Below are 24,630 nucleotides of genomic sequence, written 5' to 3'. Positions count from 1 at the left end.
ATATGGAGTACTGCTGTCACTTTTGGGCAGGAGCACCTGGATGCCAGCTTGGACCCTTCGACTCAGCCCAAAGGCGCGCTGTACGAATCGTCGACGATCCCAAACTCACAAGCGGTATTGAACCTTTAAGTCTAAGGAGAGACTTCGCCTCCTTATGCGTGTTCTACCGCTTGTATAGGTACAATGGGCTGTGCTCTGAAGAACGGTTTGACATGATGCCAACGGCCGCTTTATATCACCGCACCGCTCGCCATCGGCAGGGTGTTCATCCTCACACCCTAGCACCTAAATGGTCGCGTACTGTGCGGTTTAAGAGGAATTTCCTCCCGCGTACGCTTCGGCTGTGGAATGAGCTCCCTGCCGAGGTTTTCCCAAGGGGCTACAGTATGGGGTTCTTCAAAAAAGGAGTGTACAGGTCTTTAAAGGGTCGGCAACGCGCGTGTAATATCTCCGGTGTTGCAGGCGTCCATAGGCTACGGTAACTGCTTACCATCAGGCGGGCCGTACTATGCTTGATTGCCACCGACGTGGTATAAAAAAAAGTTATTACCTTGATTTGTTTCGTTTTAAAATTGAACGAGACAAAATAAAAGCGACTTAGTCACAAACTATATAAAGATACTACGCATCATACGGACAACTTCTATACCAAAGATTTACAATAAGAAGCTTCGACTTTAGAAAGTGACAGCTACTTTTTTTTTAATTTAAAGGATGAAATTGTAGGCAAAGGCGTGCATATACCGTCATGTTTTAATAGTTCATTGCTTTTTTAGGGTTCCGTAGCCAAATGGAAAAAAACGGAACCCTTATGGATTCGTCATGTCTGTCTGTCTGTCCGTCCGTATGTCACAGCCACTTTTTTCCGAATATATAAGTACTATACTGTTGAAACTTGGTAAGTAGATGTATTCTGTGAACTGCATTAAGATTTTCAGACAAAAATAGAAAACAAAAAAACAATAAATTTTGGGGGTTCCCCATACTTAGAACTGAAACTCAAAAATTTTGTTTTCATCAAATCCATACGTCATACATCTTTGGATAGGTCTTCAAAAATTATATTGAGGTTTCTAATATATTTTTTTTCTAAACTGAATAGTTTGCACGAGAGACAAGTTTCCAAAGTGGTAAAATGTATGCCCCCCCCCCCCCTGTAACTTCTAAAATAAGAGAATGATAAAACTAAAAAAAATATATGATGTACATTACAATGCAAACTTCCACCGAAAATTGGTTTGAATGAGATTAAACCACAATTTACCTTTCACTCACGTTTCACATAAAAAATACATTGTTTAAATTGTGTAATGTACGGAACCCTCGGTGCGCGAGTCCGACTCGCACTTGGCAGGTTTTTATAGGTTGATTTAAAGAAAAGAAAACGAGTGCAATTTATTTAGATAATGATTTATTTTTTGATTTTCTTCTTATACGATTTAACCAATTTTTGAGTCGTATCTCTTTTGTGGGAAACCGGTGCAGCTTAATATTGTCTTGCTGTTTACTCTCACAGTTTTCAACACAGCACAACGACCATTACCGAATTAGCTGAGAGGATAAGCACTCGATCAACAATAAAACAGTAATGAAATGAATTTTACAAAATTCAGACATCTTTTTAATGTCTGTCAAAATAAATGTGACAGCTAGACGGGTTGCGAGGAGGTGAGGGGGGGAAGTTACTGTCTGTGCCTTTGTTGAACCACAGATAACGCTACACTCTCTAATACCCGTGAAATGTTCTATGAAGATTACCGACCGTGGACTTAGTTAATAATGATTTAAATTTATTTGAAGGTGATTTTTTGAACTAGTATTAGTGTGGCGATCTGTGGGACGCTACAGGCAAAGATAGATATAACTCCGTAATAGATGGATACAGTCTAAGGAAAAAACGTGCCTCGAAAATCAAGAAAATTTGATTCTCGTTCAGAGGGCGCTACTAGTTTTGGCCTACAGTCGTATAGATGGCGTTGACGGTTTCGTTTGTTATTTAACAATTTTAACGCATACCAGTGAAAGAACATGGGTCAAAATCATAAAAATAATTAATGCAAATATAAAAAGTCATTTATCTATATTTAAATACATTCTATCGTATTTTTATAAATCTTCATTTTTAGTTTTAAAGTGTTTCGACAGATGGCAGTGAATTTACTGGGGTTACAAAATTTACTATGACAGTACCGCTCTAGTATAAGTTACTCTATGCTACAGGTAATATGAATCAAACCACTTTATTGGGCTTCATAATCCCAGTCCTATAGCAACAGAACTAGAACGTTTTTACTACAGCAGATTAGTAGGTATAGTCTTTAGTTTTCAAACTGGCCCAACTCATTGTCTATTGTTAGTAACACAGCACGTGCCACTTATACTACCTGCATAAAAAAGTTTCGGTCACTTCATAGAGTAACTTATACTAGAGCGGTACTGTCATAGTAAATTTTGTAACCCCAATAAATTCACTGCCGTCTGTCGACACACTTTAAAACTAAAAATGAAGATTTATAAAAATACGATAGAATGTATTTAAATATAAATAAATGATTTTCGAGGCACGTTTTTTCCTTAGACTGTATCCATCTATTACGGAGTTATATCTATCTTTGGTCACTTTAAGGCCGTTCCATCGGTTTGCCGCTGTCTCTGTCACATTTCGCAAGAAAGAACGGGAAAGAGCATGCGCGCCAAGTGTCTATTTTGATCAAATTTTGTCGATTTTTATTTATTTTAAAAACGTTACCCTACAATATCGAAATTAGAAAGCTATGAAATTATTATTTAAGTTAAGATTGTTTTTTCTTCTTTTTTTGTTTATAGTATCACATAATAAATTACCGAGTAAAGCTGGATTAAAAATCCGAGTTAGAGGTTACTTTGGGAATTAATTGTATCGAGCGAAGTGCCATAATTCGTGTATCGGAAGCTACGATATTAAAGATAATATAGTCAAGAACTACATATATTTTTTCCACGTCTACGAATATCAACGCCTCTTAGAAAAACATGATCATATAAGGAGATTTTTCGCCTTCTGGCTCAGGGAACCGCCTTAACCGTTAATAATAATTTGCCAATTCTTGTCTCGAATATTATAATTCTATGAATTAGTAGTATTAGATAACTATCCCACCTTATTATATTTTTAAAGCTGATTAAAATAATATATCATATAAGATTCTGACTGTACAGTCGCCATCAGATGTATCGGAGCGGCCGAGGTGCTCATAAATATCTGAACACGCACTCTAGCGCCTTGAGAATAGAGGAGTGTTAAGATATTTGTGAGCACCATTGACGCTCCGATGTATTTGATGGCATTGGATGGCAATGGCATATTTATGGAATAAAAATACTTTAACCTTTTCGACGCCGTGTCAAACACAATAGCTGTCACTCAGACGCCACGTCACCGAAGTGTCAAAATTGAAATTGAACTTTACGCACATGCACGTAGGTCTATGTTGCTCTGTGGTCATTGACCGATTAACCAGTCTTTGGCGTTGGACTTGCGGTTCCGATATATCCGTCATTGGCGTCCAAAAGGTTAAAATACCAGTTGGCTATCGAAGCTGTACGAACTTTAATAAATACACGGTAGCTAAAAAATAAGTGCATTTCCATTGCCAGGGAGGTTTTGGGATTATACTGAGCAACTTTTACTATGAGACCAACCCCGAAATCGCGAAAATAAAATTTGGCTGGTCCATTTTCTATGGTAGGGTAATTTCGTTTTCGCGATTTCGTGGTTGGTCCCATAGTAAAAGTTGCTCAGTATAATCCCAAAACCTTCCTGGCAACGAGAATGCACTTATTTTTTAGCCAGCCTGTATATGTTAGTCTGTAAGGTATTTGTAATATGAGACTTGTTACCTGATTTAAATATTTACGGCGGTTCCCTGAGCCAGAAGGCGAAAAATCTCCTTATATGATCATGTTTTTCTAAGAGGCGTTGATATTCGTAGACGTGGAAAAAATATATGTAGTTCTTGACTATATTATCTTTAATACTATAGCTTCCGATACACGAATTATGACACTTCGCTCGATACAATTAATTCCCAAAGTAACCTCTAACTCGGACTTTTCCAACTTTACTCCAACAATCCAACTTTACTCGGTTATTTATTATGTGATGCTATAAACAAAAATCGAAGAAAAAACAATCTTAACTTAAATAATAATTTCGTAGTTTTCGAATTTCGATATTGTAAGATAACGTTTTTAAAATAAATAAAAATCGACAAAATTCGATTAAAATTGACACTTGGCGCGCATGATCTTTCCCGTTCTTTCTTGCGAAATGTGACAGTGACAGCGGCAAACCGATGGAACGGACATAAATAAAATAAATAAATATATTTGAAAGAAATGTTGAACTTCTTATTGTAATATAACTAATATGGCTCCCTTTGGATCAGTAATCAAGGCGTATTTGTTTCAGTGCGGGACCAGCGCGTGGGCATTTTGAAGCCGCAAGGATCACTGGAGCGGGCGCGGGAGGAGCGCGCCATGGCGACCGTCGGTGACCAGGCACGTATTATTTTAAACGGTATACCGTTTAAGGCCATTTTCAGAATGTGTACCTGCTTTCACAATGTGGACATGCTATTTCTCCACAAAGTTCTCCACTCCAAAATTACCCTAATATACTCGACAAAGAAGTTTTATTTCAATCGCGCGTAAAGATTACACGCACACACTTTTTTTCTTTTTAGGGTTCCGTACCCAAAGGGTAAAAACGGGACCCTATTACTGAGACTCCGCTGTCCGTCTGTCTGTCACCAGGCTGTATCTCATGAACCGTGATAGCTAGGCAGTTGAAATTTTCACAGATGATGTATTTCTGTTGCCGCTATAACAACAAATACTAAAAAGTACGGAACCCTCGGTGCTCGAGTCCGACTCGCACTTGGCCGGTTTTTTTTTAAATATTTATAGTTCTGCTGTCGGATATTAAAAGGCAGTCTTCTGTGAACAAGATATTCTAAGAAGACTGTACTGAAGTATCGCTCGCAGACGTAGTATTTATTTATTTTTTAATTAATTTATTACTCAAATAAGTGACACAGCCTTACAGTAAAAACCAAAGAGAAATTAAACATTAGATTTGGGCGACGACATAACAGCGCGGCTGCGGCGTCGTCTGACACGATGACTGACGTATCTACTCGATAAAAATAGTTTAAACTTAGTCATTAAAAATGTAGTCTACTCATACAGTCATTATTGTTTATTTGTAGCAGGAATTAGAAGAATTCGCCGCCTCCAAAGAATGTGCCGAAGATAAGAGGGAGGGCCGACGGCCGCGCGTCAACATCGCCATGGCAGCGATCCTACGCAAGCAGGAGGAGTCTTGCAAGCAAGTGAGTGATTTTTAAACAAGCTTTTTCTCAAAAATGGACGGCAAAGTCGACGTTGCCGGTTAAAAAGTAGGTCGCGAAGTGCGTAGTTTATGGTCCGTCAAAAAATTAAAAAGTTAAAAACATTGCAGTCTCGATTTCGGGACTGCAATGTTGCATACAAATTCCATTATTTGTCGAGTTCCAAACTTTTTAAAAGTTGAAGTGGCCATATCAAATGAAGGCATAGATCCATTAAACAGCCAAACAGATGATCAGTACTTATTATTATAATGTTGGTACCGCGACTATTTAGGTGTCTCAAATAGGTTGGCGTATTTTCAGCAGAAAAATACACCTCTATTTTTAATTTAAAAAAATAAAAGGCGGCATAGCAAATCTTTTTACTTTTTTCTGTGAAAATATATGCATAAGAGCGTTGCTTCTGTAAAATATTTATATTATATTTGTTATTATTGCGCCATTTTTGAGAAAAGCACTATATATGACTCGGCTGGAAGGCTACTTGCTGGCTTCGGATTCAATTAAACGGACTCCCAGGGTCGTCCGTTTAAAACGAAGCCAGCAAGTAGCTACTTCCGAGCCTCGACAATAATGTACTATTATTTAACTTGCAACGTATGTACAGTACCGGCCAATAATACAAGTTACCTTTGAGTGTTTTTCTATGAGCTTGTATAGAGTAAACAATTATAGGTTAGTTTGTAGATTGCATATTTTACTAGTAATTTTATACAAACATATGATGAATATTGCAATTAAATACTGTGAACTACAATAGAATACTCATCATATTACTAAATAACCTCTAGTAAAAAAATGAAGTTGACAATACATTTAAAAAAAATCTCTATGAAAAAACCATTACATGAGACTAATTTTTCTCATCGCCCGTAAAAATGAATACTACTAGACTACCTAAAGCAGTGAGGTGGAAGTCACTCACAAATATATAAAAAAAGTTATATCGTAAAAAAATGGAGGTGACATATTATTGGCCGGTAATGTATGTTCGGGTAAAATCTTGCAAACTAAATTAGCACCACTTCTCATTATTCGATTGAGCTGTAACTTCACATAAATATGAAAGTTGGGTGACAATGCAATATTATGGTACCATCGAGCTGATCTGATGGACACAGGAGGTGGCCATAGGAACTGTGTAAATAAAATAATCTTAATTGTGTTTGGGTTTGTTAGAATTGTCTCGATTATTTGCCTGTAAAATAAAAGTACAGTCAGCGATAAAACTTGTATCAAAAATGTTTTACTTATTTCCGTTACTTCTATCCACACAGGTGAAGTTTAAAACACCTCCTCCGGTCGCGGAGGAGACAGAACCAGACGTCGACAAAGACGCTGCCGCCGACACCTCTCTCTTAGAGCGCCCCAAAAACATGCAACCAAGGCCCCAAAAATCCCTAGCCCAGATCCCCGTTGGCAGAAAAACTGGCGGCATTCTCGCCCTAAAAGATAAATCAGGATACCCCCATTTAGTCGATATACCCCCAGAGCCCAAGCCGAAAGAGAAACAGCCTGAGAAAGATCCGAAAGTCATCCAACCCCCTACCCAGAAAAATCAAGGCAAGTGGAACCAGTACGAACAGCGGGCTGGACAGAGAAACTACGGATTGCAAAGCGCCGGCATCAGCTACAATCCTCAATATAGTCCGCAAGCTAATATAAGGTTGCCTGTAGTCAACCCGAAAGAGATAGATGTTCGTTCCGCGGCGCTGCAGAAGCAAAACTCGCGCGCTGACTCAAGAGACAAAGGGTACATGAGTAACGATAAACGGCAGTTCCTCAACGATCTACCTCCTCGCTTCGCCAACCAACGCTGGGCTCAAGAAGAGGAGAACAAGTTTAGAGACGACGATTTCAGAGTCCAAAATGTCCCATTAGAAGCGAACCTTTTCAATCAGCCCCCAAATTGGCTCGGTATGCCACCGCCTTTGCTCCCATCCCAACTAGCTTCCATTCAACCTCCTCCTATGCCCCAAATGGGGCATATACCCAGTCAAAGACCGGGACAGATAGGACAGATGTCCCACCCGAATCAAATGCAGTATCCACCACCTGTGTCCAATTTAATTCCTAATTTTTGGAATTCAGATTATCCACAGACTTCGAATGGGAATCTAACTCAATTCTACCCGAACACATTCGGGCAACTCACTCAGATACCTCAGACACGTAAGCCGGATCAGAACTTCATCAGACCAACTGCTATAGGTCAAATGCCTAGACACATTTCGCCACCAGGCTACAGTATGCCCGGTCTAGGTTTCTTTGACCAGTACAATCAAATCCAGCAAACAAGGAGCTACCTTGATGATGGGTCGTTCCAAAGTAACAGAAGTTTCCTAGAAGAAAAAACCTACCAGCCTCTGGACATGGGGAGGCATGGGCCGCTGGATCTGAGTGGCCCCCTACCAGGGTACGAGAGACGCATGGAAGACAGACCGCAGGAGGTCCAAGAGACTCCGAGTCCTCTGAACTTGGCCATGCCGTTAGAGGACCCAGTCGCAGTGGTAAGTTAAGTTCTCTCTCAATTTTATTACAGGCACCATCACTGTCAATGTGTCATATAAATTCCATATTAGCAAATCGTTTTGAAAGTTCTAAGAAAGAAACTGATTTGACTAGTAGGAGAATACCCTATTCTCTAGGGATATTTGCTGTCGGCAGTAAATGTAACACAAATAACAATATTATATTAAATGTAAAGTAACTCTCGCGTTTCGTACACATATTTAGTGATTACAACTGGTCTATGCCGATACAATACAATACAGTACAATACAAATCCTCTTTATTGCACAACCTCAGAAAAAATCTACATGGAAACACAAATAATACATGAAGACAGAGGAGACAACAGGCGGCCTTATCGCTAAAGAGCAATCTCTTCCAGACAACCTTTAGGTAGTGGAGAAATGACACATAAATTAACCAATGAGGTGCAAAAAACTAAGTTAAAACAAAATAGCATTAGAAGAAAACAATACCTTCAAAGACGCCTAGTCTTACTAAGATGGCATTTAGTCGAGAAATTCGGACGGGCACCGCCGTGGCGGGGTGGCCTAGGGGTTCATGGCGTTAGCCGCGATAGCTAAAGACGCCGGTTCGAATCCGGCCTTCACCACTGGAGGGCTTCGTCACTTTTTCTTTAATATATGAACATCTATTACAGTTTTTACCTTTAAAAGTTTAAAATTCAAGTATACAACAATAACAACACAAACTACAATAAGACAATATGATTTCATTGTGTTTACCTTACCGATATTTAGTGGTTATAACGAGATAATCACTAAATAACGGTAATAAATGTGTTTTTGAAAACGACAGAACATTCTTTATAACTTTTTAATAACAAAACTTCCGTTAATATTTTATATTAAAGGAAAAAATGGAAAAAGTTACACTTCCGGCAGGATTTGAACCCGCAACCTCAGCATTCCTTGCGTTGCTCTTAACCAATTGAGCTACGGTAGCCTACCAGAACCTTGCAAATCTTTCCATTCCTTCCCTTATGTATACACGCCTTTGGGGTGGCGTAAGGGAAGGAATGGAAAGATTTGCAAGGTTCTGGTAGGCTTCCGTAGCTCAATTGGTTAAGAGCATAGAGTAACTTATACTAGAGCGGTACTGTCATAGTAAATTTTGTAACCCCAGTAAATTCACTGCCATCTGTCGACACACTTTAAAACTAAAAATGAAGATTTATAAAAATACGATAGAATGTATTTAAATATAGATAAATGTTTTTTTTTATTTGCATTAATTATTTTTAAGATTTTGACCCATGTTCTTTCACTGATATGCGTTAAAATTGTTAAATAACAAACGAAACCGTCAACGCCATTTATACGACTGTAGGCCAAAACTAGTAGCGCCCTCTGAACGAGAATCAAATTTTCTTGATTTTCGAGGCACGTTTTTTCCTTAGACTGTATCCATCTATTACGGAGTTATATCTATCTTTGGTTAAGAGCAACGCACGGATTGCGGAGGTTGCGGGTTCAAATCCTGCCGGAAGTGAAACTTTTTCCATTTTTCCCTTTAATATAAAATTTGGAGTATCGCTCGCAGACGTATCTGCATGTTAAAAAAAATTGATTCCGTTAATATGTTTAATACTCTTTATAAATTGTTTAACTTGGACAGGGCCGCGATTCCCCCGCGGAGGATCCCGGCACCTATTCGCTGTTCAGCGGAGCGCCCGGGGCCGTGTCTTGGGGTAACGTTACGCAGAACCAGCCGGTAAGTGAGCCCTAATACTTTAAATACGAGTATGTTACCGTAAAAATAACCGTTTTAAGTGAAAACCCGTTTTCCCTAGTTAAAACTAGTTTTCTATATCGCCTCACGTTTTCACTAGTCAAAACTAGTTTTCGCAAAGTGCCTTAATGAAAACTAGTTGGGTCTTTTCAGGAAAAATTGTACCATTCACTTTTTTTGAAAAACCATCAACTTTTGGATTATTTAGACTCAGAATCACGAGTAGAATAGAATATAGAATATATTTTAAGAACAATACAATTATAAAATTAATAATACATTCAGGCACATCAAGTCAATACGTTTCTATAAAGTTGATTGGATTAAATATAATGAACTATGGTGAACATAATTTAAGCATATTTTCACTGAATTGAATTATGAAATTGAAATGTCATGAAACAATTACATTAAATAAATTTTAAGGTTTCAACATATTTAGTCATTCGTCTAGGAATTCTTTCACCGTGTAGTATGGTTTTTTTTGTACAAAACGTTTTGAGTTCGCGTATGAAACGTCGTTCAGTACTAAAGTTTTTATTACCTCAGGTAATTTATTATAAATTTTGGCACCTATTACCCTTACCCGTACCCTTGGCTACTATTGAATGTGACAAAGAAAAAAGTGTCCCCAGATTTTCATACAAATTTTGGGTGTCAGTTTTGTAACGGTCCATACAAAATGTATGTGAAAATGCGTTACAAAATTATAATTTTTTTGAGGACATATTTTTTATATATTTTAAATCGATAGTCCTCGTAATTCTGAGTAGAAATAACCCAAAAGTTGATGGATTTTCGAAAAAAGTAAATGGTACACTTTTATGTGAAAATGCTCCTATGTCTGGTAAGTACTAGTTTTCGTTGCAAAAATTGTTAAACACAGAAAATAGATGGTATGTATGTAAAACTACTGCTCGCTCTAATAGGGAATATTACGCGAAACTTTGTGTAGGGGGCGCCACTACCACAATCTGAGGGTCTGTCGCGAAACAAGAAAATCGAAATTTCGTTATCTAACATCTCTGTCACTTGCATATTCGAGCGATAAAGAGGCAGATAGCGAAATTTCGGATTCTCGTTTACCGGCAGGTCCTCTGTAAACAAACCGCCTTGATGCATCAATGTCATATTTTATTATCTCTGAAAACTTGTCAAAAACCTGTTAAAGGTACAGTATGTATAAGGCTGTACTCCCTTTTTGGCAAATTTATTTCGCCGAATTTCACTTGGCAACCAAAATTTTCGCCAAAGTTTCATTTGACAAACCAATCGTTGGCATAACCTTACTTCGCAATCATTTCATTTCCCAACCCCATAGTTGCGAAATGAAAATTATGTAAAGTTGGGAAATGAAATTCGCCCAAATGAGATTTCTGCGAAAAGTTAGTTGGTAAGTCTAATTCGTCATTACAATTTTTGGCGAAAAGGCAGAGAACCATGTATAAGTTACTCTGTGGTTGATTAAAATCGCTAGTGCTTCACTCTGGTGGTAGAACACTGCAGTAATATCCTCTATTAAATTAGTAATTTTTAAATTATGTTTTTTAACATTGATTTCATCATCCTCATTATAACATTTTTGTATTTTTGTTTATTTTTTGTTTTTGTATTGCAGGGCAGCGGTAGTCCGAACGTTTAGTAAACAAACAAACATACATACATTAATCATTCATGGGTTTTATATTACAATACACGTTTTTTTATTTATACACGAGTTTTCTTTTCATCCCACCTTAGTATGTAGAATTGTATTTTTTTTTGTAGTTCATTGGTATTTTTTCTTATGTACCTAATAAACAGTTACACGGGAAACCGGTCTTGGTAGGGGCCGGCTTAAGTCCCCGGCAAGCTCGGCCGAATTGCACCTTCCCATACAAACGTAACTCATTTTAAAACTACGTGTTGGATTGTAATGAAACTTTGCACATACAATGACATGAAGTATATCTAGGTCTGTAATTAGTTTATATAGCTCCAGTTTATAAAACAAACGAACTAGAGAAAAAAACAAGTTTTGTATTAAAAACTTAAATTCGCTGTATTTTTTTAACTATGGTGTCTGAAGCTACATAAACTAATTACAGACATAGATATACCTTATCCTATTGTAAGTACAAAGTAACAGAGCAATCTAGCTAGTCGTTTTAAAACGAGAGCATAACTACGTTTGTATGGAGAACCGAGCTTGCCGGAGACCCTTAAGTCGAAGAACTTAATTTACTGTCCGCGCGCCAATGAGGGCTAACGCGTATGAATTCGCCGCTAGGGGCGCTAGTGTAGATGGTGGTCTTTTCCATAGTTCGAAATGTCAAATGTCACTTGTCACTTCAATGAGTGACAGCTGTTCATTAGTCTTTTGGACCACCATCAACAGAGGCGCCAACTGGTGAGCAAAAAAACGATAGCCCTCATTCCGTGCATTCGGAGGTCGAGGAAGTGGGGGGGGGGGGTGCGCCGCGCCCGTACGTACAAAATGACACCACTCTGTCATGACGCCCAACATTCGTAACATTCCTCAGCCGTGCACGGAATTCGCGCGCGGACAGTACGTACAGTTCCTTGACAGTAGTACGGCTGTATTTCTAGTCATCACTCGACTAAGTAGACAAGGGGGCACCTCATATCAGTTCCTGTAGCAGGCGGTAGTTAAGTAGTAGCTTGGTAAGTATAAAGAATAAAGATCATTTATTTTCAGCTAAAGGTTACAGACATTCCAGGGGTCTCCGCATTAGGCAGTGCCTGTATCGCGGGGAACCAATTATAATTTAAATATCAGACTTTGTTACAATTAAAAACTATCATTTAGTAAGAAACTACTAACTACAAACTAAGGCTTAATCTAGACACAATATTGAAATTAAAAGTAGTTTTTTCGCTTCCATTTGTGTGCAATCCCTGAGGTTACATAGTTTATTTATAATTATAGTTTGTCAAAGGACTGTCTCATTTCAAACATAGACAGAGAGAATCATACTATCTTTATCATAGTGCCAGTTACACCATCCGCACTTGACAGACTGATCAACTTAACCGGGCGCGCCGCGGCGGTTAACTATGAAACTTTCCATACAATAAAATTTAGCAAACTCTTGAACGATGACAGTTTGGTGCAATCGACCCTTACACTAGTACAGTCAAGGGCATAAATATATACACATTCCCATTTTCAAAAATATGTGTAGGTACGCTCTTAAACCTTAGACAATAAAGTCGTGTTCACATTTTTGAGCCATTTATCTGGATCGATATTTTTGCCTTCGACTGTACAAGCACCCATAAGAAAAGGATGAGTATAATTTTTTATGTTCTTATTTACTGACCCAATTGTCGACCAAATTGTCACCAAATTGTGACCAAATTGTCAGTAAATAAGAACAAAAAATACATTACTCATCCTTTTCTTATGGGTGCTAGTACAGTAAAAAAGTAAACCCTATTTTTGCGGTTTTATAAATTTTGCAAAGCAATCACTTCTTAATATGATAAATTGCAAAATCTTAAAATAAAATGTTGGCATTATTTACACACAACAGACTACAGAGGTGTTGTAATAATGGAAACAGCAATAATTACAGTAATGCTAGTGAAACTTAAAAATCTTAGTAGGTACCGTCAACCGGGGTGAAAAGGGACAAAACTTAAATTGTAATTTACCTGATAATTTCTGAGAAAATACTCACACAAGTTGTATTATTCCATTTAATTTCTGTGTCTTTTTTAAGAAATTGTTAGGTAAATGACAATTTAAGTTTTGTCTCTATTAACCCCAGCCGTCTCTATTCACCCCGATTGACGGTACTTAGCTACTAAATTTAAATAGCTAGAGTCTGTCCAAGCTAACTCTTCAGATAGATACTGGTATGACCTTTGACCCTCTTTATGTATTTTTTAACCAGAATCATTGTTACTAATGAGCGCCGAGGTTTGAACCTTTTGACAATTTTATTAAGGGATCTCTTCCAGTGAGCCTTCGAGTTGATGTGTACATATTTCTGGCGCAGGGCTCCCCCGATTGGATGATCCCGCCCTATGAGCCCTGGGAGCCTTTCTCCCTCCATCCCCCTTGTAAGTTGTGTTGTACGGTTGCGTTCGTGGCCCACAAATGGTTTCGCCGGAACCAGCGTTGACTTTAGGGTTAGCATTATGCTGAGGCGGGACCATTTCGTGGTAAACTAGGTATACACCGTGTTATTTTTCGTTTTTTCCGTTAATTTTAAGGGGAGATTCTTCAGGTTAAATAAAGTTAATTTCTCTAATAAACTAGTGTTTTAACTCTTACGGTTTTTGAGATATTCAATAAATAAAATTTAATTGCTGAGCTTGTGTAAAAGATTCTTCATTGCCTCCAAATTTTATTTATTTTTTAAGTTTCGTCAGTAAAGAGTTTTCCATTGATAGCTATTCACTACAAGAAGGTTACTGAGGTGAGTTAGTTTGACAATTTCGACATTACCTACTTTTCTTTCATTATGTGTCACACTAACTTTTACGTAACTCTAAAGGACCTTTTACAATGCAATATTCATTTATTTTGTATGAAAAAGGAAATTTTTTTTTTTCGAATTTTACAAAAAGCGATATACCAGGTAGCTTCTATTAATGTACCAAGCAACGTGGCGAATTTAACGGAAGTCAAAAAAATCACGGTGTATACTTTTTTGTTTTAAATATACTTTTTCTTTGTAATACGTTTGTATGAAATGTAATTAGCCTCATGCATGAAGCTTATATTTGAACGAAATATGTTTTATTCGGATGTTTGTTACCGTTATATCATGTTACAAATGCATTTCCGTTTTTAAATTACCATTTAATTACTTAAAATTATAAATAAAAAGTACAAAAATTTGCCCGCGAAAAGCTAGTGAGCGAAACGCTCGAAACGCCACGTGACGTCACGCGTTCGACAGATCAGTGTCATTAGTAGCAAACGTCAGTTGGGCCGCCCAACGTGTGACGTCATCACGCTCTGTCGAATTCGCGCCAAAAATTATGAGCGTTTCAACCGCTCAAAAATTTTCAACATTTTAAATATTTTTTAATAAAATAATGTTAAGGTTTACAAAAGTATTTTTATCATTTCCGGTGTTACAACGATATAAATTATGAATCCAAAAATAAAAATTAATTCATGCATAATTTACCATGAATAAATGAATTCTATTCTCTATTCTATTAAGTGAACCGAGTGTTGTCACGTTATTCGATCCGATATCGGATATTAGTAAAATGTATGACATATGTGCTTTTCTGTGTTTATTTATACATTTAATAAATCTTTATCGCTAGAAACAGGGTCGCTATTGTTTCCCATATAGTTTTAAGTCATAATGTATTGTTTGTCCACATTTTCGTTAGTCATAATTTGGTTTTTTCTCAGAAACGCGTAACTTTTCAGGATTGCAATAAAACAAACGTAACCTAAACTATCTATATAACCTGAGGGAAATCCTGAAAAGTTAACGATTTTAGAATTATGACTGATGATAATATGACAATCATTACTGATTATCAATAATTATGTAAAACAAAGGGACCCCCTAGAGACAACGTTAAAACAAATAAGGCGGACTTCATGCCAAAGGACACTTTTAACCAGCTGTATTTTTTCATAGGGGCCATCCGACATTCGGTATCGAATTGGCGGGTCTCTATTGATTCCCATAAAGTTTTGTCATTGTCCGCATTTTCGTTAGTCATCATTTGTTTTTTCTCAGAAACTCGTAACTTTTCAGGATTGCCATAAAACAAATAAAGGTGAAAAGTTAAACGTTAAATATGATAAATCATGAATAACGGTTTCAGAATTATGACTAATGATAATCTGGAAATCATTACATTATGACTTTTAATAATTATGTCGAACAAATGGACCCCCGAATTGGCACGATAATTTCAGCCATATCTTAACCCCATGTAAGATGTCGGACCGATATTTTTTGTTGGTGTGTAATAAATGAATGTCATAATGTTTGTTGTAGTTTGCGTGAGCGCTAAAGGGGCCCACTGACTATCAGTCCGCCGGACGATATCGGCCTGTCTTCTTCTTCTTTTAAAATTATGGCTTCAGCCCAGTAGGACTATTTCGCCAGTATCAAGGTATTAAGAGGTTTAAAAACGACAAAAATTGTACGGTTGTACAAGACAATGTACGGTGATTTGTTAGCTCTTGTAAATCGATAGCTAGACTTTACAAGAAGCACGTGGACTACCGGCCGTTGACTCCAAGATGGTGGTTAAACGCGCTTCAAAATTAATTATCCATTCACTGCACACTACCACATTAGTTTACTGTATAATAAGCTATCGATATTACACTTTAAACAATATTAATGAGCAAAAAACAAAGTAATTAATCACGATGCTAACTATCAAGATGGCGCTCGAACCGGAAGTCCTATCGGCCTGTCAGTTAGAACAAAAATTTGACATTTCCGAACAACTGACAGGCCGATATCGTCCGGCCGACTGATAGTCAGTAGGCCCCTTAAAGCCGGCCCGAATACGCTGGTGTAGGTTCCTACATCCGATGGATCGGACAATGTGAAAAATCTAACAGTGGCGGGGCGTCCCAAGAGTCCCACGAGCTTTGACATCAAAACGTCTAAATGATGTCAGTTAGTTATCAATCGCGCATTCATTTCGCTCGGACTTGTCCGTGCATGGCAACTTGAGGACAGTAAAAAAAAAGTGGTCGACCAAATTCTGTGTTGGCAGGTTCCTGTGTCCGACCGAATTTGTGGTACCAAATGGCAGCTACATTTTGCGTCATCGAAATTTTTTATGGAATAAATGTTTAGCAAAATTAAACCTGTTGACGTATGTCTTGGTGGGTCTCACATTAGCCTGGCAGTTTTTGCAGTCAACCACATTTATAAAAAAATAAATATGGGTTTTAAAAACAATATTGAAAATATGGTTTTTGAAATTGAAATCATTTATTGCATATCACATAGCCGGTACAGATGTTCTTAAATATAAGCTGTTCATGTGACGCCCTTCATTTCATTAGTTTCTTCATTGCTTAAACTTTTTAATCATGTAAGTACAAAAAATTATAACAATAATACAATTGGAACTTAAAACTAGCTTAAGCCCAGTCTAAAGTCGCCCCGAGTTGTCCCGGCGCAGAGGTACCCATCACACTCAAATAGTTTCATATCTAAAACTCCGTCCACCGACCAAGTTTCGGGCAAAATAACTATGTAGGTATATCAAAAGACGCTTATAAACAAAGGTTTCGGTAAAACGTTAATAATAATAGACGGGATAACAGCTTTATCGTTATCCATCACGGCACTGAATAGTAGATAGTAATTAAAATAAAATAGATATTAGTTAAATTTAAAGTTTCATCTACCAAATTGTAAACAGATTTATATTTAAGCAAAAATAGCAGTTATATTATCACTACATAGTATCCCAGGTAGCAAAGTGACGTCAGCGAAGTACAAGTGACCTCATAATGACGTCATTTATACGTCATAATGACGTAACTGATGTCCTAATGACGTCTAAATGCTACCTGGGATAAAACAAAGTCGCTTCCTGCTGTCTGGATGGATGTCTGTCCCTATGTATCCTTACTATGCTTAGATCTTCAAAACTACGCAACGGATGTTGATGCGGTTTTTTTTAATAGATAGAGTGATTCAAGAGGAAGGTTTATATGTATAACAGCACTGCACCCGTGCGAAGCCGGGGCGGGTCGCTAGTCACCAATAAATGACAATTAATGCGATTGCGTCGCGAAATAACGCACAAAGCAAACAGATCTGCAACAAGTGCGAGAGAGCAAAAGAACAATCATACATTAATTCGAACATCTGAGACGGGTCAGCGAGCGCTTTGTAGGGAATGCTCCCGGTAATGTTTGTATGGCGAGAACCGGGAATTCCAGGTACTGTATTTGTATAGAAAACCACTATCGGGAGCACTCGCTAGCTTCGTTAACATCGCAGGCAGCGGTTAGCTAAACTAAGTAAACAGACCAGTTTAGTTGTTCGCAGATGTTGAAACTTTGGTAAGTAAACTTAGTTATAATATTGAAAAATAGTATGAAAAACCGGCCAAGTGCGAGTCGGACTCGCCCACCGAGGGTTCCGTACTTTTTAGTATTTGTTGTTATAGCGGCAACAGAAATACATCATCTGAAAATTTCAACTGTCTAGCAGACACGACATGAACCGAGAGACACGGTTCATGAGATACAGCCTGCTGACAGACAGACGGACAGCGAAGTCTTAGTAATAGGGTCCCGTTTTTATCCTTTGGGTACGGAACCCTAAAAAGTAACATCCACTGAAAACAATGAATAGAGAATACACCACATTAAAGCAATTTGTTTAAATCGCGTTCATTGTTAATAGCCAAAATTCTGGAACTATCGTCCTTGCGTACGTGGATTTCACTATATTTGACCCATATATACGCGTCTCTTTTGCTCCAATAGGGTATTTGACTACTAGTCAAATGCATTTAAGTATTAATAAGAGAAGAAACCAAAGTCTTTAAACATACATCAATTTACATTAAAATTAACTAATAAGTAAACTAAACTAAAACCAAGTCACAACAATACATCGACGTTGTACATAATAATAAATTACCCTAAAATTAACTATAAACTAAACTAAATTAAAAGAGCTTTTCAGTCGAGTACCGTGTTTAAGCAACGAAGCTTGCTGAGTTGCTTAGGTTAAGGTACGAGATTGAAAAGCTTGATTATATCACTATTGTATACAATACTTTTTCTACGAGACAAAAATAGTACATTATTGTCGAGGCTCGGAAGTAGCTACTTGCTGGCTGAGGATTCGTTTTAAACGGACGACCTTGGGAGTCCGTTTAATTGAATCCGAAGCCAGCAAGTAGCCTTCCAGCCGAGTCATATATAGTGCTTTTCTCAAAAATGGCGCAATAAATATAAATATAATGTAAATATTTTACAGAAGCAACGTTCTTATGTATATATTTTCACAGAAAAAAGTCAAAAGATTTGCTTTGCCGCCTTTTTATTTTTAAATTAAAAATAGAAGTGTATTTTTCTGCTGAATATTTTTGCCAACCTATTTGAGACACCTAAATAGTCGCGTCACCAACATTATAATAATAAGTACTGATCATATGTTTGGCTGTTTAATGGACCCATGCCTTCATTTGATATGGCCACTTCAACTTTTAAAAAGTTTGGAACTCGACAAATAATGGAATTTGTATGCAACATTGCAGTCCCGAAATCGAGACTGCAATGTTTTTAACTTTTGAATTTTTTGACTCACCATAAACTACGCACTTCGCGACCTACTTTTTAACCGGCAACGTCGACTTTGCCGTCCATTTTTGAGAAAAATAATACTTAAACTAGTAGAATCATATACTTAGGTAAACAAACCAAAAGTATACAGCTAAGATACGCGAGCTGCCGCAGCCCGCGATACCTTCATACTCGTGCGCGCCCCGGCCGCCGGGCCCGGCGCCCCCGGCGGGTCGGTCAACGACACCTCCTCGTAACTCATGAGACCCTGGTACCTACTCCGCGCTAAATTCAATTTTAAGACAGTTTTTTTCTTGATTTTGGCCACCGTAGCCTATGGAGACTAGCAAGCAACGCTAAGCGGTTTTCGTAGGATATGGATGTTGCTATACGAAGGGTGTCACATGCGCGTTTATGACTTATGAAGCAAGTTGGACCCCTAGAATAAAATAGAAATCTCTCTAAAGATTTTCTAACGTTGGTGTGGTGAAATAGTAGATTGTGTCACAAGGGAGCAAAATGACATATTTACGGCGAGGGCGTACATTGAATGCTAAACGAAGCGAAGGATTCTATAATAGAATCCCGAAAGTAGCGAGGGATTAAAGTGTGTTACGCCCAAGATGGAAATATTTTTGCTAACATGTGACACATACTGCTTTTCACATCACCTTTGAGGTAATTATAGTGTTTAAAAATTATTATTTCAGCAAAAAAAATTATGTGCAATAAAATTTTAAAATTTTGTCCTAGAACAGAAAAATGTTACTTTGATCCCTACTAGCAGGGAAGAGAAGTGCAACTTTGATCCCTCCTATCAAGGAAGAAAAAGTCCTTTTCCGAATTGGTGATGTGAAAAATATTGTTTCATTCGGTTGCAAAGTTTCTTTAACCCTCGTGCCTTGAAACCCTCGCAACGCTCAAGATTCTACTTTCAAAACGACCGCTACGTTCACGGTTTAATGTGGAATCTTTAGCTTTCTCGGGTAGGAATAAAACAACTTTGCCCTCTTGTAAAACAATAGTACACTGTGCAACATGGGGCGTAAAGGGGCCCACTGACTATCAGTCCGCCGGACGATATCGGCCTGTCAGTTGTTCGAAACTGTCAATTTTTTGTTCTAACTGACAGGCCGATATCGTCCGGCGGACTGATAGTCAGTGGGCCTCTTAAGTTAAATATTGCAAACGAGAGTATAGTTAAATTTACTGACTCGAGTTAGCAATACTATTACACCCCGAGTTACACACAATGTTTTTCATCACACTTGCGATACAAAAATGAAGTATAAAGAAAAAAACTGTTAATTATAATACTAGAAACATCATAACTCCATAGGGAAAACGCTTATTCTATATATAATTCACGCTAAGCCTGCAATTTTACATTTACTGAGCGAGTGTGATGAAAATAACTATTATTTTAAGTTTTACCATACAGCCGCCATCAGATATATCTGAGCGGCCAAGGCGCTCACAAATATCTGGACACGCCTCTATTGTCATGGCCTTAAAGTGCTTGTACAGATATTTTTGAGCTCTCGTTTGTTACTTAGTTAAAAGGAAATAAATTGCCGTGTAAGGAGTGAGTGCTAAGCTAACCTACTAAGCTAACTGTCCCATTTCTGTCTAGTGCCAGTGGACACCCCATCCTCGCCGCCCTCAACACGGAGCGCCCGGGCAGGAAAAGTGTCGAAAACAGCAGTGAATCCACCGCACCCTTATTTTCGACCATTCTGAACGTGAGTATCGTCCGTACTTGAGACAAATTTATAGTTAGCTTTTGCCCGCGACTTCGTCTGCGTGGACTTAGTAACCCCAGCTAGAGTAAGAATAGCGCCTGGAGAAAATCTTATAGTAATTATTCAATTTGAGCATATTATGCACACATATTAGCAGACACTTCATTAATTATCTCAATTCCACCCCGCTTTTTACTTTCTTAAGGGATGATTTTCGGGATAAAAACTATCCCATGTCCTTCTCAGGGACTCAACCTATCTCTATGCCAAATTTCATCTAAATCGATTCAGCTGTTTAAGCGTGAAGAGGCAACACACAGACAGACAGACAGACAGACAGACAGACAGACTTTCGCATTTATAATATTAGTATATGGAGTATGGATTAGTATGGATTGTGACAAAATGATATCAAAATGGTGTCAGTCGCGCGGTGCGTCTCGAGCCAATGCACACGCGACTGATAATATAATATAAGTTTAATTTAGTTCCCTTGTCTGGCCAACGAGTGGTGTCACAAGCTATCACAGCATATCATGTATACATATCATTAATAGTACATTATGATACAAGTGTGCTAAGTTGGTCATTACACATGAGGCGATATTGTGCGCGCGAGCTGTAAGCGAGCGCGCAATAAGAAAGCCGATGTGTGTAATCACCAATGCACACGCGTTTCATACGACGTTTTTCAACACACTTGCGAGAAAAAAAAAGAAACTTTCATATTAATTAAATTTTAATAGTTAAAATAGTTAGTATTGTGTGTTTCATCTGTCATACTCGTACTGCCGGCCGGCGCCCGCTCGCCCCGGCCGCGGGCGGCGCGGCGGGCGGGCGCGCCGGTGCCCGCCAGTCCGAACAATTAAAGAAGGCTCCCTTTCCATGCATATTATTAGCAATCAGTTAGCTTCTTAACCCAGTCGAATAATATAATGAAAAAGCACGAGTGGAATAATACACTGAAAGAGCACGCGTGTTTAATATCTAGGATTGTGAGCCAAAAATCGGTGGAATAAAAACGTCGTTTTGAGCAAGTGTGTAGAAAGTTTATTTTATGGTGCAAGTCCATTCCCTAAGCCGGGGTTAACCGGGAGTAAACCTGGAGTTACCGTGGTTAATAGTACAATTTAACACTGGGTAAACGGTTTAACCGCGTAACTCCGGGTTAGTGGAATGGTGTAAGTGACGCTAAGTACAGTAGCGGCAAATAATCTATCATATTTTTTCAGATACACTTGCATATTTTTTTTGGTAATTTCTCAAAAACGGCTTTAGAGATTTCGATGAAATTTACATTATAGAAGCGTAGGGGGTAGGGTACATTTTTGAAATAATTAGTTTGCCTGAGTTTTCGCGGTAGCCCCGTGGGTATTAGATTATAAAGTAATGATTCGATTTAATTTTCAAACCAGAGGCTAACGATGGCGAAAAATCGATCTATCTATATATTGTTGGTAAAATTCACTGAGTTTTCAAATAACCAATCGTGAAAGTTGAAATCAGTGTTTCAAATAACAAATTCAATTCATACTTCCCTACTAATATTATGAACGCGAAAGTCTGTCTGTGTGTTCCCTCTTCACGCTTAAACCGCTGAATCGATTTAGATGAAATTTGGCATAGAGATAGGTTGAGTCCCTGAGAAGGACATATGATAGTTTTTATCCCAAAAATCATCCCTTAAGAAAGTAAAAAGCGGGGTGGAATTGAGATAATAAATGGAGTGCCTCCTAATTTGTGTGCATAATATGCTCAAATTGAATGATTGCTATGAGATTTTTTCCAGGCGCTATACTTACTTTAGCTGCTGTTACCAAAGATAGATATAACTCCGTAATAGATGGATACAGTCTAAGGAAAAAACGTGCCTCGAAAATCACGAAAATTTGATTCTCGATCAGATGGCGCCACTAGTTTTGGCCTACACTCGTATAGAGGGCGTTGACTGTTTCGTTTGTTATTTATAATTTTAACGCATACCAGTGAAAAAACATGGGTCAAAACATATAAAAATAATTAATGCAAATAAAAAAAACATTTATCCATATTTAAATACATTTTATCGTATTTTTATAAATATTTATTTTTAGTTTTAAAGTGTGTCGACAGATGGCAGTGAATTTACTGGGGTTACAAAATTTACTATGACAGTACCGCTCTAGTATAAGTTACTCTATGCTGTTACTAAGTCCACGCAGACGAAGTCGCGGGCAAAAGCTAGTAAAAGATAAAGATAATAACCAATTTATTCAAGTAAGATCTGTTGGATCGCATTTGCATCGTCAAATATCTACATTTTATCTTAAACATGCACAATTACATTAAATAATCAAAAGGAGTGAATAAAATAGAAAGGAATGTCAGAAAATAAAATCACAAAATAAGTATACATTGCCATTTCGAAATTAATTAACATATTCGCATTGGTGTGTGTGAAGTCCCCAATCCGCGTTGTGCTAACGTGGCGGCCTGTTTTCACGTGCAATAGGACGTAAGTATACACATAAGTATAGGTCGTGATGATACTGATGATGATACAATAATTTTTTACATGATATATTTATGATATAGTCGAATCAAAGATAGATATAACTCCGTAATAGATGGATACAGTCGGAAAAAACGTGCCTCGAAAATCAAGATAATATGATTCTCGTTCAGAGGGCGCTACTAGTTTTGGCCTACTATCGTATAGATGGCGTTGACGGTTTCGTTTGTTATTTAACAATTTTAACGCATATCAGTGAAAGAACATGGGTCAAAATCATAAAAATAATTAATGCAAATAAAAAAAATCATTTATCTATATTTAAATAAATTTTATCGTATTTTATAAATCTTAATTTTTAGTTTTAAAGTGTGTCGACAAATGGCAGTGAATTTAATGGGGTTACAAAATTTACTATGACAGTACCGCTCTAGTATAAGTTACTCTATGGTCGAATGAATACCTGCAAAAAATAGCAATATGATAGATTTTTTGCCGCTACTGTAGATAGTTATATTTATTGTTAATTTAGTTTTTTATTCGTGCTTTTTTAATGTTGTGTGAATAAAAGCACTTTTCATATAAGCCAGTACACGATGAAACCCAAGCATGATCTGATATATCTTTTTACCGAATGTACATACGTATTCAAGCAGTTATTTTATTTTAATAATCTGTAATTAATGTAATTTATAAAAAACCAGCCAAGTGCGAGTCGGACTAAGGGTTCCGTACCATACCGTACCGTAAAAACATTGTGTGTAACTCGGGGCGTAATAATATTGCACTTACGCCCCATGTTGCACAATGTACTATTGTTTTAAGTTTTACCATACAGCCGCCATCAGATATATCTGAGCGGCCAATGTGCTCACAAATATCTGGACACGCCTCTATTGTCATGGCCTTAGTGCTTGTACATATATATTTGAGCTCCCGTTTGTTACTTAGTTAAATGGAAATAAATTTCCGTACGATTACGCAAAAAACGGCAAAAAATCACGTTTGTTGTATTTAATTATTTTTTTATCAAAGGTTTTAAATTGAACATATATATTTCTAAATTAATTTTTAACAAGCAGAAACGTCTGCGATCGATGCTATTAATGAGGCCGTGAGTTCAAGTCTCACCCAAGGCAGTAATTTTTCCACTTTTAAATTTATATATATATCTTTCATTCAGGTAACGAGTATGGATTGCAAGCAGCTGCTCCGAATGCATCTCGACAACACAATTACCTGTCTCTGACTGTCTATCCATTGTATATGTCTTTTGATTCCTTAATAACAATGGGCGGCTGACCGATGCAAATTACGTCAAATGAATATGACTACAAATTAAAAAAAAGAACATAATTGCAAAAAAGTAAGTATTGTATATTGACATTTTTATTTTCTATAAGTATTAGATATTTTCAGTCCATTCCTTTTATAGTTATCTATCCACTTATATAGGGAAAATTACCTCTCCATATCTATATCCCA

At 37.5% G+C, this 24,630-nt stretch overlaps 1 protein-coding gene across 1 annotated transcript in view; it reads left to right on the top strand.

Annotated features, from left to right (window-relative positions):
* LOC134754722 (uncharacterized) overlaps positions 1-20,663 on the top strand; it is a 70,514-nt gene extending 49,851 nt beyond the window's left edge. The window contains exons 14-19 of the mRNA XM_063691055.1: positions 4,451-4,543; positions 5,260-5,372; positions 6,668-7,900; positions 9,540-9,635; positions 13,658-13,721; positions 20,546-20,663. Of these exons, the coding sequence (XP_063547125.1) occupies positions 4,451-4,543; positions 5,260-5,372; positions 6,668-7,900; positions 9,540-9,635; positions 13,658-13,721; positions 20,546-20,652 (1,706 nt within the window). The 3' untranslated portion in view covers positions 20,653-20,663. The remainder of the gene's footprint in view (positions 1-4,450; positions 4,544-5,259; positions 5,373-6,667; positions 7,901-9,539; positions 9,636-13,657; positions 13,722-20,545) is intronic.
* The last annotated feature ends 3,967 nt before the right edge of the window (positions 20,664-24,630 follow it).

The sequence above is a fragment of the Cydia strobilella genome, chromosome Z, assembly GCF_947568885.1.
Source record: "Cydia strobilella chromosome Z, ilCydStro3.1, whole genome shotgun sequence".
Classification (NCBI taxonomy): Eukaryota; Metazoa; Arthropoda; class Insecta; order Lepidoptera; family Tortricidae; genus Cydia; species Cydia strobilella.
Note: the sequence above shows the minus strand (reverse complement) of the source record. Positions and strands in the feature narration are given on the sequence as shown.